Source organism: Pelophylax lessonae (assembly GCF_965119305.1).
Source record: "Pelophylax lessonae genome assembly, chromosome: 10".
Lineage (NCBI taxonomy): Eukaryota > Metazoa > Chordata > Amphibia > Anura > Ranidae > Pelophylax > Pelophylax lessonae.
Genome location: NC_138777.1, coordinates 99,828,575 through 99,850,794, shown reverse-complemented (window position 1 = coordinate 99,850,794; position 22,220 = coordinate 99,828,575). Strand labels below are relative to the sequence as shown.

The following is a 22,220-nucleotide window of genomic DNA, read 5'->3' as shown; positions in this document are numbered from 1 at the left end:
TGGCAGCAGGTGTCAGCGGACACGTCACCGCTGACATCCGCTGCTCCATAGGGCTGAATGGGGCATCAGATCCGCCTAAAAAACTGACAGGCGGATCTGATCGGAATGCCCGTGTGAAAGAGCCCTTAGGGCTGCCATCAGATGGGAACAAGCCAAGGTTCCAGTAGACTGTAATACTTTAATGCACAATTCACAACAGTAACTCACATGGAGTAGATGTATATATAGATGAGCATGGTAATGAAAGGACAGTCAGGTTGATCCTCCAGTGGACGTGTAATCATCCCCTGGCACAGCAGCGCCGTATGGACTGCTCCCTGCTGGTGACTGTAGGGATGGCTGTACAGCAGATGGGAACTCAAAGCAAGGCTTGGATAGCAGAAGGTCCGGTGGCGTGGCTGGATGACATCACCTGGATGCGACGCGTTTCTGAGCGTGCATGCTGCGAATGATTACACGTCCACCGGAGGATCCACCTTACAGTCAGTCTACTCTTATGCCTCGTTTCCACTGAGTGGAACGGTTCAGTTCGGTACAGTTTGGAAGGGTTAGAATGGTCCGGTCTATTCAGGTGAGCGTTTCCACTGCAAGTTGGGCCACCAGGGACCATGCGGGATTTACACCAAATGAGGTGTTTGTTTTGCTCTTTCATTTGATGTGAGCATTGATGGTTTCCTGTCCGCCAATCAGTGGACTCTATTGTGTGACGCCAGTAGCTCCGCCCTAACCGTACCGTACCATTTCCTATGGCCCTACATCTGAAGCAGGACCAGGAATGGTGCGGTTTGGTTCGGTTGTATGGGCCACTTTCATAATGGAAACACTCAAATTAGCGTACCGTACCGAACCGACCCGAACCGATCCGCTCAGTGGAAACGAGGCATTAGTCGCCTCTCTCTTTGTTGTTTATAGTGCCATCTACAGGAGTAGGACACTAGGCAGAGGAGGAACACCGCACCGCCTTTGGGCAGTCCTAGCTGGTATAAACCCCCTCTCTGCTATAGGCAAGCCAGTTTGCAAGACGGCTTCCTAGCCATCTGTGCATACCTTTACCAATTTTTCCAGGTTGGTGTTTTTCCATTTTCAAATGCTTGTTTTGGCAGCAAGGTTTTGCAAACAGTCGTTTTGAAGTTCCTAGTTTCCTCTGTGAGGTTTTCTTTGGTTGTTGCCTGTTGGCTCCTGTTTAGTTTCCCACCACTCATTGAGGCACTGTTTTGGAACATCCCTATGGTCAAAAGAAAGGCTGTCTGTCATTGAACGTAAGAAAGAACGGGATTTTTTTGTTACTCGCCAAAAAAAACCTTTTCTATGAGTTAATTGACGGAAACAGCACCCACCCCTTTTTTGGTATGTTTTTTTTTTTCTTGTACTGCTTTGTGACTAACTGGCTTTTGCCTTTTTTTCAAAATTAAATTGAAATGCTCTTCAAATATTTTGTTGAAAACAAATTTACACATTCTTTGCTCTCTAAATCCTAATTTTATTATAGTACAGTATGTGGACATTTTACAAAAATTTTTGTCAGCATCAACATGCACATTTTTTAATTACTCTTAGTATAAGCAGGTGTAGGTACAAAAGTAAAAATGTATCACATGAAGGGGCTTTAGCCAATGCCATGTTTTTTATTTCAAGTGCTTTTAACAGGGAAAGTATTACATATTTTAAGATTACATATATTTAGTAAATATTGCTGTGTTTACCTTCTATTCTTGGCTAGGCTATTGCTTTTCAAGTGTTTACATATTCTTAAAGCGGAACTTTACTTGAGAAGGGAAGTTATGCTTTTTCACCTAGACAATCAGAGCAGAAATTGGCCCACTAGGATCATTTAAGTCATTGGGAGTCATGGAAGGATGTGGCTGGAGTACGCCCAAAAAACTTAAGGTGTGTACACTGTTCCTTCTTCTCCACCACAGCTCCCCTGCTCAGTATTTCTGGCAAATGCTCTGTATAATAGCTGTGGTGTAAAACAAAGCTTTGGAACAGTTACACACTCTAAATCCTCTTTTACACAGGTGGTGGTGGTAGACTTTACCGCCCTCTAAAAAGTGATCTACAGTGGATCTCTTTTTGACGGCTGACTGTCAGTTCACAGGCATTCAGAGGACAATACGGTCACATCCTACATGCCTGTTTTTTGATTCCCTAGGGAAACTTTTCTATCCCACTGGGGGGGTTTTACATTGACAGGTGGTGCCTGTTAGAATTGCCACGCTGTGATGTATCAAAGCCCCAGCAATATGAATGGGCAAAGCAGGTCAACCGCTTTGTTTTACCACCCCTCTGCAGCCAGTGTGAACTAGCCTTAATTGTCCTGATCACCAACATAACCAGGAATAGTAAGGACGGTAAATGCATAATTTTGAGTTGCCTTCAGAACAAGAATTGAGGGGACATCTTCAGTGGGGACACTTTTTTTTTCCCGTTACTGCTGTTGAAAGTAGGGAGTTTCCCACACATTGTAAAAAGATCCTATAACTTACTGTTCAGTCTACAGGACCAAAAGTAAAATCTCCCTAATGAGACACAGATGGGAAAGAACTGACAGGGGTTTTAATCCTCCCTATTCTATCCAAAATGGGGAAAAAGTAGACTTTAGATGTACTTTAATTACATAGTTCTCCCCAAGGCTAGAAGATTTGGGTGAGAAAGGGGGGGGGGGGTGCGGGACATGACCTAGTTGGCCAGCTTTAGTTGTGCTGCCTTCTAGCCAGTATTAATTTTTTTCATTTTCTAATGACATTTTCTCTACCTTGTAGAACGAGTGCCCCATGTGAAGGCTTACGATGAAGAGAGTGTAGCCTCTCTGAGCACCATACAGGACGAAACTCAGGACAGCTTTCAACTGGACAATGGAATCTCAAGCTCAAACTGTCTCGCCCAAGGGGGATATATGTTTGCAGCTGCCCACTGGCCAAAGGTGACTGACATGTGCCATACTGTTATTTTTTAACAAGGTTTTAGGGCAATTTTATGATAATTACGCAGTTTATATAGTTTTTTGGGGTTTTTTTTATACGCCTAAATATCTCATCCATTATTATTTGTTTGCATAACATCACATGCTTTCATAAACACATATACAAGGATTTGCAAATCATAAAAACAATGACACAGATGGTGGGAGGGGCCTTCCTGTTAAAACTTACAATTAAAGGGCTAATGTACATGAGCTTTTTTTAATGAAGAAAACGTGTTTTTGGATGCAAGAGAGGCACATGTATAACTTTGCTGCCAGCAGGCTAGTGATATTAATGACAGGCTGAAAAACGAGGCAGCTGGGCGCTCTCCCTAGCAGACACATAACGTTCAGGGACATGTCCCAGACAAAGATTTCCTGAGTTTGGGGAATACATCTGTCTGTAAATGTAAGTTCCTCTCAGAATAGCATCCAGACACCACATATTTCAGCCTGTAATTGATTTTGCCAGGCTGCTGGAAGCAGCTGTACACTGCCCCTGTGCCTCCCTTGTACCCAAAAACACCCAGTTTTTATTCTCTGAGCCATGCTGCTCTTTTTGAATGAACCTTAAAGGAAATGGGAGAAATTAAACCTGGTAAATTAGTCCTCATATTTACAGAGTCAGTCATTCAGCTAGGTCATATGAAATGATAGGCATAACATGCATTTAGAAGCAAATATTGGCAAGAGGTTGAGAACAAATAGTAATGAACACTAAAAAAGGATAATTCTGCATGGAATGAGTAGTTATGATAAGACACACAATAAATTCACCTTTTTTTTTATTATTATCAAAAAGTTTGAAAGCTGGAACACTGTCTTGTGCAAGAACACACATATACTGTGCGCACCAATGTGTATTCACTTTTACATCCCTCACATTCATCCTTGCTGTAAATTATCATCTAATTACAGTACAGTGATGGTCACAGTGAAGGGGCAGGGATCCAGAACGGAGCTCCAGTTTGGTGATGATCTCTCTTTGGTAATAATTGGCTAATCAAACAGCATAGCCTAAACATTAATTGTCATAAAATATAAAGGTTATAATTGATAACTTGTCATTAAATCGTGCCTTAGGAAGAGCAGAACATTAAAGTGTATCTTTGAGCTTCATGAAGAGGGCACCTTGGCCATTAAATGTAAATGCATGTAGTTCCACCACCTTTGCCTTCCTGTTGGACTGTAAGGCAAGCCATAGATGGTGTGTTTGCGTGGTTGCAGAAAAGAAAAACGCTTTATTCCCCCATCAACACAGTCCGTGTGGATGGGGGAATCCCTCCTGCAGAACTTTTTTCTTCTCCCAGTTGGGGGGGTGGCTCAGGCCTTCTGGGAGGACACAGTGAATATTGCTAGCGGCTATAGCCACCGGCAACAATCACGTGCCGAAAATCCAACCCAAGACACCCGAGTACATTCAGCCCTGCCCATAAATGGTTTGAATCTCTGCCAATCCCTGCTGAACTGGCTGAGATTCAAGCAATCTATGGCTGGCTTTAGGCTGCTTATCACACTTTGTAGTCAGTAATGAGGTGATAAGAGTGGGAAGGAACAGGCCACAGCATGAAAGGTCTGGTTGCTGTTTGTATAACTATGGTTCCAGAGGTACAGAGGCCCTCTGAAAATAACTATTCGTGCACACCCTGTGATCATTTAACATTGTTATGACACAGGCAGCTTTACTTTAAAGGCAAAGTACATAAGCACAAAATTCACTCATAAATTATGTATAAGATTAGCTGCTTACAGTGTTGACATTTTGTTTTCATAGCCATTGTTCGTCAGAGAAGCTAAATGTCCTCCTCAGGTTTTGGCTTAGTAGATCTCCAGAAGCATGCTTGTGACACAGGGGTTTCTGTTGATACTCAGGACCTCATTATGCTGTCTGTGTACCATTGGGGAATTTTTACTTCCCTTCCTGTTCCAGTAATGCAACCAGAAGTCAGAGAAATTCGCCATTTTAGAAAGTTGAACCTGGAACAAGTGTCGCCATTTTTTCTGGAGACAACTCTAAAGCTGGATACACACTATACCATATTCTTTAGATTTTTTTCCTTTAGATTTACCAAAACCATTAAATATGAGGTCAAACCTAAACACTTTCAAATTGTATGCAAGCAGGCAGGCCCTTGCACTACATAGTTGAAGGTAAATCTAAAGGAAATGTAACAACAAAAGTTGTATAGTGTGTACCTAGCTTAAGATGTATGGATTTCCCTTTGCCTTTTTGTTGACAATGGTTAGCAGTACAAACTGTCTAACCTCTCTCTACTTTATTCAAAATATAACAACAAAGGGTTTTGGCTAGATATGCACTTGAATTCTCTTACACAGTAAGGTAGTGCTAAACAGGAGCAGTGAAACAGGAAAAAGCCTGCCCCTGACCACATCTTTGTGGTTGGTTTTGAGAGAACATCTGTCTCTAATTTTGCTGTGCAGAACTTTCTCCGTTGGCTTCCCAGGAATAAAGGCACAGGTGTCACAAATGCATATAAAAGAATAGAATTTGCTAACTGACAGGCTGCCTCTTTTCCAATTTTGTAAGGAGTTCCATGCAGGCAATCCCGTTCATGTCCCTTGGGACACAGCCGCTGCTCCCAATTTGACAGCCATGCATTTGCAAGATCCTGATCTGATAGTTATTTATTTACATGTTTTTAAGGAATGGCTGCAATCAGAGATTTTATTTAATCAGAAGAGTCTAAGAGTTCGGACTCTTTCATAAGGTAATGCAATCAACGTAAGGCTTACTGACCTGGCTAGGTGGTTATCTTCCATTGTAAGCCTTGCGTCAACGGCAGCTAAAGGGTTAACGTGAAATTGAGAAACCAAAGATGTTGTAGAGCCTGTGTCAAAAGGCTTTTGGTGGAGTCAGAACTGCTTCTTCCCTCATAGAAGTTAATGGGAAAGCAAAAGAAGCTCGAAGAGGGTCAAATACACCTGATAGTAAAATGTGAATAAACTCAAAATATCTCATACTGATGTCAGATGCAAGTAGAGAATCCACCTTCAAGCAAGCTGCATTTGCCTATTGACACAAGCCCAAAGCCTATTGACACATGCATTAGGGTAAGTTTGGACATATTACTATATCCTGGCTAAAGCTTATGCCATGCAGCTTGATTTTATTTCCTATGTAAGTAAATGTACTGTACTAATACTGACATTGAGGTAGAGCTTGCTAAGGTGGGTGTGATGAACCTGTATGCCTGAACTATAAATATAAACTGCCACATTATTTGCTTTGATCAGTGCTGAGAATCCCACTGCATGTTTAAACTGTTAACAGAATTTTCAAAACTGGTTTAATGAAGTTAAGTTTCACCAGCAGGTTAATAAAAAAAATGTATTTTCGCAGGATCGCGTAATAATTAACAGATTGGACAGCATTTGCCAAGCAGTATTGAAAGGAAAATGGCCTACACCACGAAAAACCTATGATGGAGTCCGAGTGGTGACCTTCTACACTAATCAACTGCTAGATAGCCCCGGGGCTGCCACAGAATACAGTGAATCGGGTGTACAATCCTCCACCTGTGTGGCCATCAAAGCCGAACCCTGTCAATCACCACAGATGTCAAAGGTGAAGAAGCATGTACCAGAAAAGGAGTTTACAGTGAAAATCAATGACGTATGTTTATTTTTTTCTTTTGCCCTGGGACCTGGTTGCTGTGTGCAGCATGCTCATTCTCCAACTGGCTGCCTGCTCTTTTCTTACTACTTAACGCCTCCAATTTTTTGGAGTGGATCTTGCTTTTTTTGTGCCGAATTTAAGCTCATTGCGCTTGGACCTGCAAAACATTAATATGAGCTGTGATTTTACATGGCTAACTTTCCAGCCATTCTGGATTTGCTACCCATTTTATGCTTCCACGAGGTGCTCTTTATTGCACTGCATTTAAGCGCCATTTTTGTGTGTTCTGGTTTTTCCCTGGCTGTTTTTAATATTTTTAGCATGCATTTCCACATGCTTCGCAGAGACCTGTATTTTTATATGTGGCAAACTGACATGCTTTTCTACCAAGAGTATACATTAATTGTAGTTAGTAATAAGAAGCTTTTGCACGATATGCCTAAACATAGCTTTCCTACAGCAAAATAGGTAGATGGTGGGAGAAGATTAAAATATACTTCATGGCTCAAAGGTGGAATATGCTTTAGGCCTCCCTTGTGTAGTAAGCAAGGATTTTCTTGCCCACACCCCCCCCCCCCCCTTTAAAGTGAATCTGTCACAAATCTAGAAAATTCAGATTAAGCACGTGATCGCAAAATACATAAGCAGAGGTTGCCTTAAAGTGTAGTCCAACCAAAATGAATGACCGAGTAACCATTAGATCTAGAGAAACTTGTAAATGCATTTAAATCTCAACTTTACATGTAAAGTTTGAGCTCGGCCACGCCCCATTAGTTTTAAAGGCCGCCCAATTGGTCAGTGAGACCACCCTCTACATAACAGAACAAACATGTTTTTCACATGCGGTTTTTATGAAAGGTAACGTCTGCTAATGCAGGTTTTCCTCATGTGCTGAGTTTGGAATGCCCATGGTTTGTGACAGGTTTTCTTCAAGCAAAATGTGGGCCTTCATCCGGCTTCCGTTTACCTAACATCTCCAGATTTTCTTCTTCCATACAGGCAACCCTAGGAATGGCCATTGACAAGATTATTTTTTAGTTTGATATAACAAAAATTAGATAATACAAACAAAAACTAAAAAACTTCATGATATTTTAAAATGCAAAAAGTGGCTATGTTGGAGACTTAGCCGATTTTAGCTTGAATATGTCTTTATTCAGTTTTTTTTTTTTGCAGTTTTAAAACTGTACAATGGTCACAAGTCTGAATTCAAAGGAGTAGGTTGAATAAAGAAGAAAGAATGTAGAGAGAGGGGGGAAAGAGAGGTCAAACTCCAGCTTACTGAACATTCCCAATAACTGGGCAGTGATAGGGTTACAGCAGAGTATAAGTATTTTGGAGGATTAGCATCCCATCAAGGCCTTGAAAGGAGCAGATTTGAGTGAAGCGGGGCTTGAAAGATTGGGGGCATGTCTTTTGATATTGTAGGTGAAGCAAAGGAGTTATGTGGAGATAAACCAGTCTGAGGGTTGTTCTTTTTACAGTCAATTCAGGGGGTCTAACCTGAGTCATGGAGAGTTCAGTTATTACATGATGAAGTTGTGGCCATGATGCCTTGAAAACATCTAATGCTACAGGAGTCTCCAGTCTTGGGCCACAGGCATGCTCGTCAAAAAGGGAGTGAGGGTGCCAGATAAATGAGATAAAGATGGTACAAACGGGTCCCATATCAACAAGGGGAGACGTGTCTGGTAAGGGAGAGAATCATAAGGGTGTTGTCAGTGGCTCAACTATGACGGAGAGCTCTCAGATCCAAGGAACCAGAGGTCTTCTAGTTGCATCACTCACTTAAGTTAGCCACTATAAATCCTTTCAGCATGTCTATTGGGGAAAGCCGCCTTGTGATAGTTTGAAGTTTGGGAAACCCATTCTGTCTTCATGTTTAGGTTTCGGGAGTATGAAATATTTAGGTCTTGGCATTTTGTCCCCCACAAAAACTCAATGTGTGAAGGAAGATGGACAAAAACAGTCTGAGCGATTATGGATATGGCTTTGAAGGCAAGATAATATATCCATCTTTAGGATGTTAAGTCTACCAAACCACAATTTTTACGTTTTTCCAGTTGGATTTCAGTTAAAAGATTGCCATAGTTAAGGGTATATAGGGGGTTCCCAGATAGGTGATGACATTTTGTTTTTAGTTTGAAAGCTTATATGTTTTGTAAGTGGTGAGAAGAGTGTTATTTAAAATTTTACATTTAGCAGTGTACACTTTGAAAGTGTTGAAATTGCCAAGGAATTTGAATTTGTACAAAACCGTGGAGAGACTAATGATTGGTTGTGTAAGGAACAGTAGCAAGTAATCAGCAAAAAGAGCTAGCTTATGACTTTCTGGCACAAACCTGGGGGCCTTTATTAGATTCATTGGCACGTAATATTATGGCCAGGTGTTCCATCACCAGGATATAAAGGGTGTTAGTGGGCAGCCTTGGCAGGTGCCATTATTTATGTAGAAAAGGTTGGAGAGAATGTTATTGAATCTAACCAGTGCCAATGGCTTGTCATATAACACTATGATCTTATGGGGGAGGATCGATGGAGAGAAGCTTCTACAAAAAAGCCAACTAACCTGGCTTTGAATGCCTTCTCTGTGTTGACTGTGAGGTTGCAGGGGATGTTGCAGATATTAAACAGATCTCTGGGACCATTCTTTTTGATAACACTCTTATGTAAGGACCATTTACTGAGAAACAGGGTTTTTTACCCTGTTTAAAAATCATTTGACCTCTATCAGTTTATTATCCTTTTTTTTTTTTTTCTCTAAAGGGAGAAAAAAAAATAGTTAAATCACACGAAAAAGTGTTCTGTCTCTATTTAGCTTAAAGCGGAACAAAATTCTCTTTAACAAAAAGTCACCAGGAAGTAAATGATTTTGGCAGAAGAGATTTGCAAAGTCTATTTTGCCAAAAAAACTTTTCCCCAGCTCCTGGTGACACTCTTGTGTTCTGTGCACATCGCACAGAAAGTTTACATTTGGTTTACCTCCCTACAGGTCCTGGGTAACAATCAGGCTGGTAGAGGAATAGAGGGAGGGCTAGTATAGCCTATGGTAAAATGAACCCGGTACTTAGACTAGTATGGCTAAATACAGATCTTTTTAACATTAGTGGCAGCAGTACAAGGGGAAAAACATGAATGAAGCATGTAGAGTCCATGGCCATTATTTAGGAATGACTGACTTAGAGAGGATGTGTCTGGATAATATGTAATTTAACAAAAAAAGACCAATTAACAGGTCATTTACTGGAGCTGTAATTCTAGAGTTATCCTTTGTATGTCATGCCTCAATTTTGATGTTTCAGTCTTTGTAGTAGGCCTGAACCTAGTATTCATTAGAATTTAATTATGAGCAGTTGTAATGGGACAGTTATCTGAAAGACATATTTGAATGATCTTTATGATACAGTATGTTATCAACACAAAATAAATTGGTTATAGCGGAGAGTTTTTACCGCTTTCACTGGAGTGTTAACTCCACACCGCACCTGAATTCAGAAAATACAGATTGACGTAGGGCCTTCAGTTTCCCATGGTGTACTCCCTGAATAATGCTGTAGAGAGCACTCTGATATTCGGTAAGAGGCCAGGCATGTGACATTGACATGTCATATAATCAGGCTTTCCTATTTTTCACTTTTTTTCTCATTTATCAATTTGAATGGAGCTTTGCAAACTTTTGAGTCTTAAAGCAAAGGATGAGTAATGCACATTTTAACTTTGTAGCGTAAAAGCTGTGCAAGCAAACTCCTGCGCTGTTTTTATTGATTTAAGATTCCATCTGAAAAAAATCTGTATGTGGCCAATATAAATGAGGGGGGAATTGTTATTTAAAACATTGTCTGTTTTGCTTAAAAGCTGACTGATCTAAAGCTTTAAGGTTCTGCTACTGGACTTTTATTCACTAACAGTTGGTATGATGCTATATGTTATTATGTTATAGTTTAGAACTTCTCATTAATCCAGATGTGTTGACTTTTAGGAAGGTGGCTTAAAGCTGACATTTCAGAAACAAGGGATTCCTCAGAAGAGGCCTTTGGATGGTGAAGAGGCAATGGGACAACAGCAGTATTTGGCTCGGCTGCAGGATCTTCAGAATGCCTCTGAGGCCAGTCTTGTAACCTTTCCAAAACCCTTGGCAGCATCAGGTAAAAAGCAGTTTTATTTGTCCCGCCTAAGGTCTTGAAAACAAGAGATCCAGCTAAATAGCTATATACACGGATAAAATGTGTAAAGGGGACTGTTTTACCTTCCAATGCATTTGTATTTCTGTTCGTCCAGCTTTGAGATCTATGCAGCTCTAGCACAGAACACAGCTCTCTCTGACTAGGAAAGAGACCTAATTTTTCTCTGCTGCACTCTATGTAACACTTCCAGGTCTTATTTCTCTCCCTTCCTGTAACCAGATACTAAAGGAGAATGATGAGCTCTTCAGTCTGTCACTCTGCTTTCTCAGCTTGTCAGTATTTTCTTAGCATATGGGCATTGCAGCACAACTATTTGGTATTGATTCTACCTCTCCTAGCCTGGGTTCTGCTGTACAGTGTGTACTACAAGATGCTAATATCCAGATTTTATTATTACATTCCTGAGATTTGCCTGCAGCATCTCCTTCCCAGAATGCTGTGGGGAGGCACTGACTATGTCACTAATGCCTAAGCTGAAGGATTGGTAAGTGGGGAGCTGATCAAAGTTAGAGCTTAGTTAGACTTCGGCGCGACTTGCACGGACTTCATATAATTGAAGTCAATGCAAGTCGCCTCCAGGTCGCCCCAAAGTAGTACAGGACCCTTTTTCTAAGTCTAAGCGACTTGTGTCGCTCCTATTAGAACGGGTCCTGTACTACTCAATGGCGAGCAACCGACCGCGACTTGTCAGGCGACCAAGTCGCACTAGTCTGAATGGACTCTTAGTTAAATGTTGATTGACCTTAATGTTGTTTTATTTATTATAGAACTGCATGCCTTTGTGGTTTTTAGTTTTGTTTTTTTGTTTTTCTTTTATCTTCCTGGAGTTCAGCTTTAAACTAGCTGGGAGAAGTCACTGCTAAATTATTTAAAAAAGGAACAGGCTCCAATCCTGTCGTCCTGATCCCAGCTCCACTCTCTAGTCTAATATGATTGTGACCTGGAAGCTTGGGTGTTATATTTCCAACTTCAGGGGCTGCATGCCCTTTCCAGATCAGTAATTACAGCAACAATAGCAATGGCAGCTTTCATGTAAAGCCCAATCTGAAGCATAATCTAAAAACTGGTTATTAGGTTTTAAACACTATTCATGAATATATTAAAATGTGCTTAAAGTGGTTCTAAAGGTAGAAGGTTTTTTATCTTGATGCATTCTATGTGTGTGTGCAGAAGTCCCCCTAATACTTACCTGAGCCCAGCTCTGTTGAACGAGAGCCTCGGCATGTCCGGGACTCTCCATCCTGAATGGCTGATGCACACAGCGTGCGCTATCGGCGCCCGCTGCTGTCAATCAAAGTCAGTGAGCCAATGAGAGGAGAGAGGGGCGGGGCCGAGCCACAGCTCCATGTCTGAATGCGGACACACAACAGCGGCTCGGGTGCCCCCATAGCAAGCTGTTTGCTGTGGGAGCACTCCGCAGGAGGGAGGGGCCAGGAGCACCAGCGGAGAACCTTAGAAGAGGAGGATCTGGGCTGCTCTGTGCAAAACCACTGCACAGAGCAGGTAAGTATAACATGTTTGTTATTTTCAAACAAAAGGAAACCGAAGACTTTAATATCACCTTAAGTGCCGGTCCACACTACGTCGCTCCGACTTCGGGGGCGACCTGTGAAGTCGCGTTCAGCGCGACTTTGGCGCGACTTGCACGGACTTCATAAAATGAATGTCCATGCAAGTCGCCTCCAGGTCGCCCCGAAGTAGTACAGGACCCTTTTTCTAAGTCGGAGCGACTTGTGTCGCTCCTATCAGAACGGCTCCTGTACCGCAAAATGGGAGCGTGACGGACCGCGACTTGTCAGGCTGACAAGTCGCGGTCCAAGTCGGATCAGTGTGAACCGACACTTAATTCAGACAGGATAACCTGTATTGTAAGTGATGTTATTTAAAATGTAATTAAACTGTATCTGAGCTCCACAAACTCAAAGGGCTATTTAAATCATTTTAATATTTTAAACAAACTCACCCATCTATCCATGTCTCCATGCTTGATTTTATTGACAAATTACTTTAACCCCCCCCCCCCAAACAGCATTTCTAGCCATGGCTATGTTGAGTAAGGGCAGATGATTCATGTAGCATTTACTTTAAAGAATCAATCTGCCCTTATATCAGGTAGGAGGGTATAATTAGAAAGCCTTTCCTCCAAGTCCAGCCCTTCCTTCAGAAAGCAACTGATGCCCCTTTCACACTTGTGTGACCTGAAAGTCACGCAACTTTGACGTGACTTTAAGCAAAGCCTGTGTCGCATCAAAGTCGGAACCAAAGTAGTGCAAGGACTCCTTTGAAGTCACTGCGACTTGAAGTCACAAAGATATGAACTATGTTAATTGGAAATCAATGGGGTACAAATTGTCATGCGACTTTGCAGTCCCAAGTCGCAAAATAAGTCACATAAGTGTGAAAGGGTCCCAAAGCAACTAAAGAAATGTAAAAAAAAAGTTTAAAACATTTAAATATAATATACCTTCCTATCTATTTAATAAGGCTAGCGGCATAAAGATTAAAGTGGTTTCAAAGCCTAAACATTTTTTACCTTAAGGCATTCCTTGCAATAAAGTAAAAAATGTTAAGGCAAATGTATCCCCCCCCCCACCACCTATCTAATACATACCAGAGTCCCCACTCGATCTGCGTTTTGTGCATCTGCAGCAGCTTTCTCTTCTCACAGTCTTTGCTGAAGCAGCGGGAGCCAATGGTGCTGTCAGTAAAGTTTTGTTACCGGGGGGGGGGGCACGCGCGCAGCCATACTGTCTGTCTGTGAAAGCAGCTTCCTATAGTTCCACACTGAGAACTGAGAAGAGAAGGAGCTAGGAGGGTTCGAAGGCCATCCCTTCACAAATTTAGTGAAATCTTATTGATTACTGTGCTATTGCATTTTGCTCTTGTCCTTATTAAACAATACAGTACTTTATTTAATCCTATACAGGGTACATGAAATGGTGTGGTCAATATTAAAGATCTTAATTTTGATTTTAAGGTACTTCTAATACACTGCCAACTTCTGGTTTAAATGGTATGACATCAGATGCCCAGCCAACCGTCAAAAAAAGAAGAGGAAGGAGGAAGAATGTAGAAGGAGTTGATATCCTGTTTATGAACCGAAATAAGATGCTAAATCATGTGAGTCAAATTAATACGGTATTGGTTTTAAATTCTTGCGTAAAATAGTGAAATATCAAATTTTCCTGTATATCGATGTATTAGTGTACTACTGTGGCAAGACTTGTTTGCGATATTGGACAGAGATGACAACTGCCCTATCCTGCCCTTGTCTGCCACAACATGTATGACAACCCCAGCAAATACTAGTGACAACAGTTCTTAAGGTGATAATATATGGCTGTTATACACGGCTCAAAACAATTAAAGGAACACTTTTTAATCAGAGTATAGCATCAAGTCAAGTAAACTCCTAGGATATTGATCTGGTCAGTTACGTAGCGGGGGGGGGTTGTTATTCAGTTTCAGCTGCTTTGGTGTTAATGAAATTAACAGGTGCACTAGATGGGCAGCAATGAGATGACCTCCAAAACAGGAATGGTTTTACAGGTGGAGGCCACTGACATTTTTTTTCCCTACTCATCTTTTCTTTTTTTTTGCTAGTTGTACATTTGGCTAGGGTCAATGTTACTACTTGTAGCATGAGGTGATACCTGGACCCAATGGTGGGATTCAAAAATTTTAGTAACCAGTTCTGACTTTCAAGCATGGTGTAATTTTTTTTTATCTAATGTCAGTTAGGGGTCCGATCTGTCCTCCGCAATGTTGCAGTCCCGCTAAAAATCGCAGATCGCCGCCATTACTAGTAAAAATAAATAAATAAAAATGACATAAATCTTTCTCCTAGTTTGTAGACGCAATAACTTTTGCGCAAACCAATCAAAATACCCTTGTTGTGATTTTTTCTTTTTACCAAAAATATGTAGCAGAATACAAATTGGCCTAAAATGATGAAAAGATTTGATAGGGAATGTTATATAGCCGAAAGTAAAAAATATTGTTTTTTTCCAGAATTGTCGCTTTTATTTATTTTGTTTATAGTGCAAAAAATAGCCTGGTTATGAAAGGGGGGACATCTTCCGGTCCATAACTGATTCAATTAAAAGCAGGGAGTTAGTACATCAGTGGTGGTGGACACAGCAACCTCCCCCCTTCCCCTGTATGGAGAGAGAGAAAGGGAAAAAAAGAGAGGGAGGGAGGAAGAGAGTATAAGAGAAAAAAGGGATGGAGAAAGAAAGGACGAAAGAAAGAAAGAACAAAAGTAAGAGGGATGGAGGCAGGGAGAGAGAGAGGGAAATAAAGAGGGATGGAAGGAGAGAGAAAGAAGGAGGGATGAAGGGAGGGAGGGAGAGAGACAGGGAAAGAAAGAGGGATGAAGGGAGGGAGAGAGACAGGGAATAAAAGAGGGAGGAAGGGAGAGAGATGGAATGAAAGAGGGAGAAAGGGAGGAAGAGAGAGATTGAAAGAAAGAGGGATGAAGGGAGAGAGAGGGGGAAAGAAAGGGGTGGAGGGAGAGAGGGAGAAAGAGGGATGGAGGGAGAGAGAGAAAGGGAAAAAAGGGAGGAGGAAAGAAAGAGGGGTCGAGAAAGAATAAAAATAAGAGTGAGGGAGAGTGAGAGAAAGAGAGAGAGAGGGGGGGAAGAGAGAGGGGGAAAGAAAGAGGGATGGAGAGAGAGAGGGGGGGAAGAAAGAGGAATGAAGAGGGAGAGGGGGAAAGAAAGAGGGATGGAGAGAGAGGGGGGGGAAGAAAGAGGGATGGAGAGAGAGGGGGGGGGAAGAAAGAGGGATGGAGAGAGGGGGGGGGGAAGAAAGAGGGATGGAGAGAGAGGGGGGGGGAAGAAAGAGGGATGGAGAGAGAGAGGGGGGGGAAGAAAGAGGGATGGAGAGAGAGGGGGGGAAGAAAGAGGGATGGAGAGAGAGGGGGGGAAGAAAGAGGGATGGAGAGAGAGGGGGGAAAGAAAGAGGGATGGAGAGAGAGAGGGAAAAAAGAGGGATGGAGAAAGGCATGGAAAGAGGGATGGAGAGAGAGAGAGGGGGGGAAAGAAATAGCGATGGAGAGAGAGAGAGAAAGAAAGAGGCAGTGATGGAGGAAAGAAGGCACTTTTAGCAATTTTTAAACATATTGGAGCATAACACGCTTCTCCTTCCTCACCTCCGTTTGCAGTTGCAGAGCAGCTCCATATGCCACTTCACAGAAAGCCTGCTAAAAGTAATGGGCAATGCACCCATTGGCTGAGAGGCAAGGGAAGGTGGTGCAGCCCGCCTCCTGCTCAGCCAATAGGTAGTTTAGCCCAGCCAGCTTCCTATGGGGGGAAAACGTCAGTACTGACCAGGAAGCAAAGTCTGGCTGCACTTTCTTATACCCGGCTCATAGAGGAAAGGGCAAGCTGAGTGCTGCAGAATTTTTATAACAGAATCGGACCATCCCAATCTCCGCTTGCACCGCTTCGGCGAACTTGTTAAATGTTAGTAACAGGTTCGCATGAACCGGTGCGAACTGGCCGAATCCCACCACTGCCTGGACCATAGAGGTTGCACACGCAGTCCAACTCCTCCTGCACATGAATATGTGCCATTGCCAGAAGTTTTGCTGTGTCTACCAGCACAGTCTCGAGCATTGAGGAGATTCTAGGAGACAGGTAGTTATTTTAGTTGAGCTGGACAGGGCTGTAGAAGGTTCCTTGAACCCATCAGTAGGACCGTTATCTGCTCCTTTGTGCAAGGAGGAACAGGATGAGCACTGCTAGAGCCCTACAAAATGACCTCCAGGAGGCTACTGGTGTAAATGTCTCTGACCAAACAAACAAACAGACTTCTTGAGGGTGGCCTGAGGGCCCAACATACTCTAGTGGGCCCTGTGCTCACTGCCCATCACCATGGAGCTCAATGGGCATTTTCCATTTAACACCAGAACTGGCAGGTCGGCCACTGGCGCCCTGTGCTTTTCCCAGATGAGAGCATGTTCACTCTGAGTACATGTGACAGATGTGAAAGGGTCTGGAGAACGTTATGCTGCCTGTAACATCGTTCACGTTCAGCATGACCAGTTTGGTGGGTGGGTCAGTAATGGTCTGGGGAGGCATATCCAAGGAGGGACACAGACAATGGCACCCTGACTGCCATTAGGTATTGGGGAGAAATCCTTGGACCCATTGTTAGACCCTACGCTGGTGCAGTGGGTCCTGGGTTCCTCCTGCTGCACGACAATGCCCAGCCTCATATGGTGAGTGTATGCAGCCAGTTGCTATAGGATGAAGGAATTGATACCATTGAATGGCCCCACCTCTCCTGACCTAAATCCATTAGAAAATCTCCGGGACATTATGTTTCGGTCTATCCAACGCCACCAGGTTGCACCTCAGTTTGTTCAGGAGCTCAGTAATGCCCTGGTCCAGATCTGGAAGGAAATACTCCAGGACACCATCCGTCATCTCCTTAGGAGCATAGAAGCATGCCCCGATGTGGGGGCCATACAAACTACTGAATACCATTTTGATTTGCTGCACTGAATTTTCAGCAAAATGGACTAGTCTGCTGTATTTGATTTTCGGGTTGTATGTGAAATCAGCCCTCTGTAGGTTGATAATTTTTATTTCCATCAAATGATGTGGCATCCTTTTGTTCCTTTACACATTACCCAGTCCATATTTTCCCCATAATGATCTAATGTTTTTTCAAAGTGTTTTTTGAGCATTGTATTTGCACCTCCTCCACCCCTCTCACTTGGTATTGACATAAACCTTAACAATTTGGAACCCATAGAACCTGGTCAGGTGCCAGCTTTCATTAACCACTTGAAGACTAGGCCTTTTTCTGACACTTCCCACATATATTTAAAAAATCAATCTTTTTTTTATTGAAAATTACTTAGAATCCCCAAATATTATATATTTTTTCTTAAAGCAGAGGTCCTAGAGAATAAAATGGTGGGTGTGGCATGCCTTTGTCACATGATATTTGTGCAGTGGTTTTTCAAAGGCAATTTTTTTTTTTTTAATACACTTTAATGAATTTTAATGCACAGAAACACTGTATAGTATCCAATTGTTTGGTTAAATATTAAAGCGAATGTTACACTGAGTAAATAGATACCAAACATGTCACGCTTTAAAATTGTGCACACCTGTGGAACAGTGACAACCTACGTAAATTATATTATCTATAGGCGATGCTTTTAAAGCCTTTACAGGTTGCCACTTTAGATTTATATACCTCACGTATGGTGTGATCGCTGCTTACGTTCGACACATGCAATTAACTTTGCACGGGCGGGACAGGGGCAATTTTAATAATTCATTTACATTTTTTTTTTTTAAATCACTGTTATTGCAAGGAATGTACATATGCCTTGTGATAGCACTAGGCAGTGAAAGGTCTTTTTTACTGGGACATTAAGGGTCTATTAGACCCTAGATGTCTCCTCTGCCCTTAAAATTTTTGGATCATACTAAGATCGGTTTAATATGATGCTTTTTACAACCAGTATTGGCTTGTTTACAACCAGTGAAACCAAAGTGACGAAATACTCATCGTTCCAGTCCCCGTTAAGCTCTATCGTCAGCCGGCAAAACCACCAGCTGCAATCCTGGGTTCCCCAGTAAAACGGGAGAGCCTAAGGAGGCGGGACCCCCTCCCGCTACTTGTAAAAGCAATCCAGCAGCTATTTAGCAGGAGCATTATCAATTAGTGGCAGTACCCTTTGTTCTAGCCTCAGCTCCTCGGGTATTTACAAAAGTGTTGACCCCAGTGTTGGCATTGTTGCATCAGCTGGGGATTGCGGTACTGGGGTAAATAGACGATCTCCTCTTTGGACATCACGGTGAGAACCCTTCAAGAGTTCAGGTGGAAACTGTATTTTCAAAATTCTGCTCTGGTTCCGTCCACCAAGCTGAATTACCTGGGCCTGACCTTGGACTCTGCCTCAGCCTGGGTGTTTCTTTCGGGGGGAAAACTCCAGAAGTTGCAGGATGCGATTCGGCTCCTGTTGTCCAACAGAAGGTCATCTCTCAAGACTTGTATGCGAGTGCTGGACCTGATGGTCTCCACCTTCGAGGCAGTTCTGTTTGCACAGTTCCATACCAGACCTCTGCAAAGGGAGATTCTTGTCAAGTGGAACAAGAATCTATAGTCTCTAGACAATGTGATCCTGTTGAGTCAGGGTACGAGAGGGTCTCTGATTTGATGGCTTTGCTCCCTGGCTCTTCGACAGGGAAAATCCTTTCTTCACTTGTACTGGACGGTGGTCACCACGGATGCCAGCCTATCTGGGTGGGGAGGAGTCTTGGGCATGGATTGTGCTCAGGGGGTTTGGACTCTAGAGGAGCCCAGACTGCAAAAAATTGAGGCAGAAGGGATTCTGGTCATCCTAGTGGCCCCAGATGGCCTCGCCAGTCTTGGTATTGAGATTTGGTATGGCTGGTCGCCGACGTCCCTTGGAGACTCCCTCTCAAAGAAGAACTTTAACTTCTGGCTCAAGGGCCGATCTTCCATCCTGCTTTACAGTCGCTGGCTTTATCGGCGTGGCTATTGAAGGCCGCCAGGTGCTGAAGGATAGAGGGGTGTTGGGATCAGTGATTCCCACGATGTTAAAAGCTAGAAAATCTACTTCTAGGAAGATTTATCATCGCGTCTGGAAGGTGTACATTGCATGGTGTGAGGCTCAGGGGGTCTGGATATCCTAGATCCTTATGGTCTTCCCAGTCCAGCCAGTGAGCATGACCCGACCGCAGCTCCGCACTAGTCTGGCTGCGATATAGCCCCACTGGACCGGGGCTGGCTGGCTGGCAAGTTAAACGTCCCACGAGGACGCAAAGCCCTGGTCACGACCTGAGTCGCAGCGTACCTCGGGCTCCCAGTACCCCCATTCCAATATAGTGCGGTGGTTTGCCTGGAGTGGTGCCCGCCTAGTTACATGGTGAGTAGTGTCCCCCCTCCCCTCTGGTGATTTCTCGGGGTGGACGCGAGCCGCTCCCCGGGTTGGTAGGTCCTTCATGTGTCCTTCCTTCCCAAATAGCGCCCCCCTCACTATTGAGGTCTCTCGGCAAATACCTCCCATTTACCCTCACCTAGCCCCCCGGGTGGCCATGCTGTATACATGATTGGGGTGTCAAGCAGTGATTGGGCCATGGGGGGGGGGAGGGGGTGCACCGCCGGCTGGTCAGTTCGCAAATTTCTGGGGTAATGGTCCTGAATAAATGTACCTGGGTTCCTCTGGGGATCCCAGAAGTCGCGTGGTGCTGCAATTTTGCCATGGAGGGCTACCCTCAGCATGGGCGGCCATGTTTGTGTAGCTCAGCAGCCATGTTTTGGTTTCCCATTGTCTTCAATGCGGCGGCCATTTTCTTGTAGCCTGTGGAGCAGTGAATCAGCGGTGGTCCTCTAGTGTCAGTGCCTGTGTTTCCTCTTCCTCTCTGACCGCTGCACGGCATGCAGCTTGGCGCTCTTTGTCCCTCCTGAGTCGGTGGTAGGGAGTTTCCTGTGGGTGTACAAAGCTCCCTCTTTCTGCTATAGCAGTGTGTTTGGTGCACTGGGACCTGTGGTGCCACTGGTGCAGCAGTGGGGAAATTTTCACAGCAATTCTTTTTCTACATTTTGCTGGCGGTTTCCAGGTTAACCATGGATTACCTGGAGCACGTGTCACCACCTGACCCACTCTCAGAAGCTGCGAGACTCTCTGGGTCTCAGTCCTCCTTGGCAGCCATGACGGAGGTCCTGCAGTCCCTGGTGTCCAAAGTTGATATGGCCCTTTAGAGTAGGCCAAGCAAAAAGCATCCCTGTCCCCCCCCCCCCCCCCCTTTCACCTGAATCCTCTGTCTCCTCAGATCCTGAGGTCAATTTGGCAGCCGTGGCCGTGAGTCATCCTACTTGATCTAAGTCCATGCACCCTGAGTGCTCTGATAGTGAGGATGATTTCTCTTCCACTTTGGCCGCACATGAAAAGGCGCTTGTGGATGCACTGATTGTATCAGTGCGGGAAACTTGAAAATTGGAGGACACAGCTAATGCTGCGTCGGCTGTGCCGGTACAGTTTGATACATGCAGACCAGCCAAGGTGACTAAGGTATTCCACCTTTCCCGCCTATTTCGACAATATTGTCTTTAGTCAGTGGGGTTCCCCAAAACGCATGGTCGGGGTACCTAAGGGTTTCGCTAGGAGGTATCCTTTTGAAGAGTCACTTGTAAAGAAATTGACAGTTCCGCCGGTGGTAGATTCCCAGGTCTCCAGGTTAAATAAAGCCACACTGCAACCGGTCTAGGACTTTCCATCCTTTAAGGACCCTGTTGACAAGAGAGCTGAGTCTCTGGTCCGATACCTTTTTACAAGGGATCAAAATACACCCGTTCCAAGAGGTTCCAAGAGACTCTGGGCTGGTAAGTCAAAAGTGGGTTCCACTAGTATGCAGATAGGCCCTCCTTTGCCTGAAGGGGCGCTCTCACGCGTATCTGGGGTGTGGGAACATCATCGCTTCTTTCCAGACCCGTGGACCTCTTTCATTTAAGACAAATGGGTCCACGAGTTGATTCGGTCTGGTTACAAGATCGAGTTTTGGTCCTTGCCTCCGGCAAGGTTCTTTCCTGCCAACTTGCGCCTGTCCCCAGATCAGCTGCAGGGTCTTTACAGGGCAGGGGCAGTGCAGGATCTGCTATCACAGGGAGTAATTGTGTCGGTTCCAGAGCTGGAACGTTTTCAGGGATTTTATTCAAATCTGTTTACTGTTCCCAGGAAGGAAGGCAAGGTCCGTCCAATCTTGAAGCTCAAGGCCCTGAATCGCTTTGTGCGGGGTTCAGAAATTTTCGGACGGAGTCCATTCGCACGGTGGTGGCATCCCTTCATCAAGGGAATTTTCTGTCCTCTATCAATATCAAGGACGCTTCCCTTCATATCCCAATATACTAAATCTCGGGCATCGGCGTTTTCTTTGTTTTGCTGTGGGAGAGAATTATCAATTTGTGACGTTACCCTTTGGTCTCGCCTCAGCTCCTCGGGTGTTCACAAAAGTGTTGGCCCCAGTGTTAGCCTTGCTCAGGCAGAGGGGGATCGCGGTACTGGGGTACCTAGACGATCTCCTTCTGCGAGCAGAGTCTCCGTCAATCTTAAAAGACGATCTGGACATCACTGTGCAAACTCTGCAAGAGTTCGGCTGAAAACTAAATTTTCAGAAATCAGCTCTGACTTCATCCAACAACCTGGACTACCTGGGCCTGACTTTGAATTCAGCCTCAGCCAGGGTGTTTCTTCCGGAGCCAAAACCGCTGAAGTTGCAGTTGCAGCGGTTCGGCTGCAGTTGTCCAGACGTCGGTCGTCTCTCAGGACTTGCGTGCATGTGCTGGGCTTCATTGTCTCCACCTTCGAGGGGGTTCCATTTGCTCAGTTCCATACCAATCCTCAATCTCTGGACAATGTGTTGAGCCAGGGTGCGAGGGGATCCTTGATTTG

General features: G+C 44.0%; 1 protein-coding gene across 1 annotated transcript in view; it reads left to right on the top strand.

Moving 5' to 3' along the window:
• The window catches only part of CHD9 (chromodomain helicase DNA binding protein 9), a 388,013-nt gene that overhangs the window by 354,294 nt on the left and 11,499 nt on the right, over nucleotides 1-22,220 (top strand). The window contains exons 32-35 of the mRNA XM_082270937.1: nucleotides 2,763-2,923; nucleotides 6,324-6,596; nucleotides 10,579-10,744; nucleotides 13,761-13,903. Coding sequence (XP_082127063.1) covers nucleotides 2,763-2,923; nucleotides 6,324-6,596; nucleotides 10,579-10,744; nucleotides 13,761-13,903 — 743 coding nt within the window. The remainder of the gene's footprint in view (nucleotides 1-2,762; nucleotides 2,924-6,323; nucleotides 6,597-10,578; nucleotides 10,745-13,760; nucleotides 13,904-22,220) is intronic.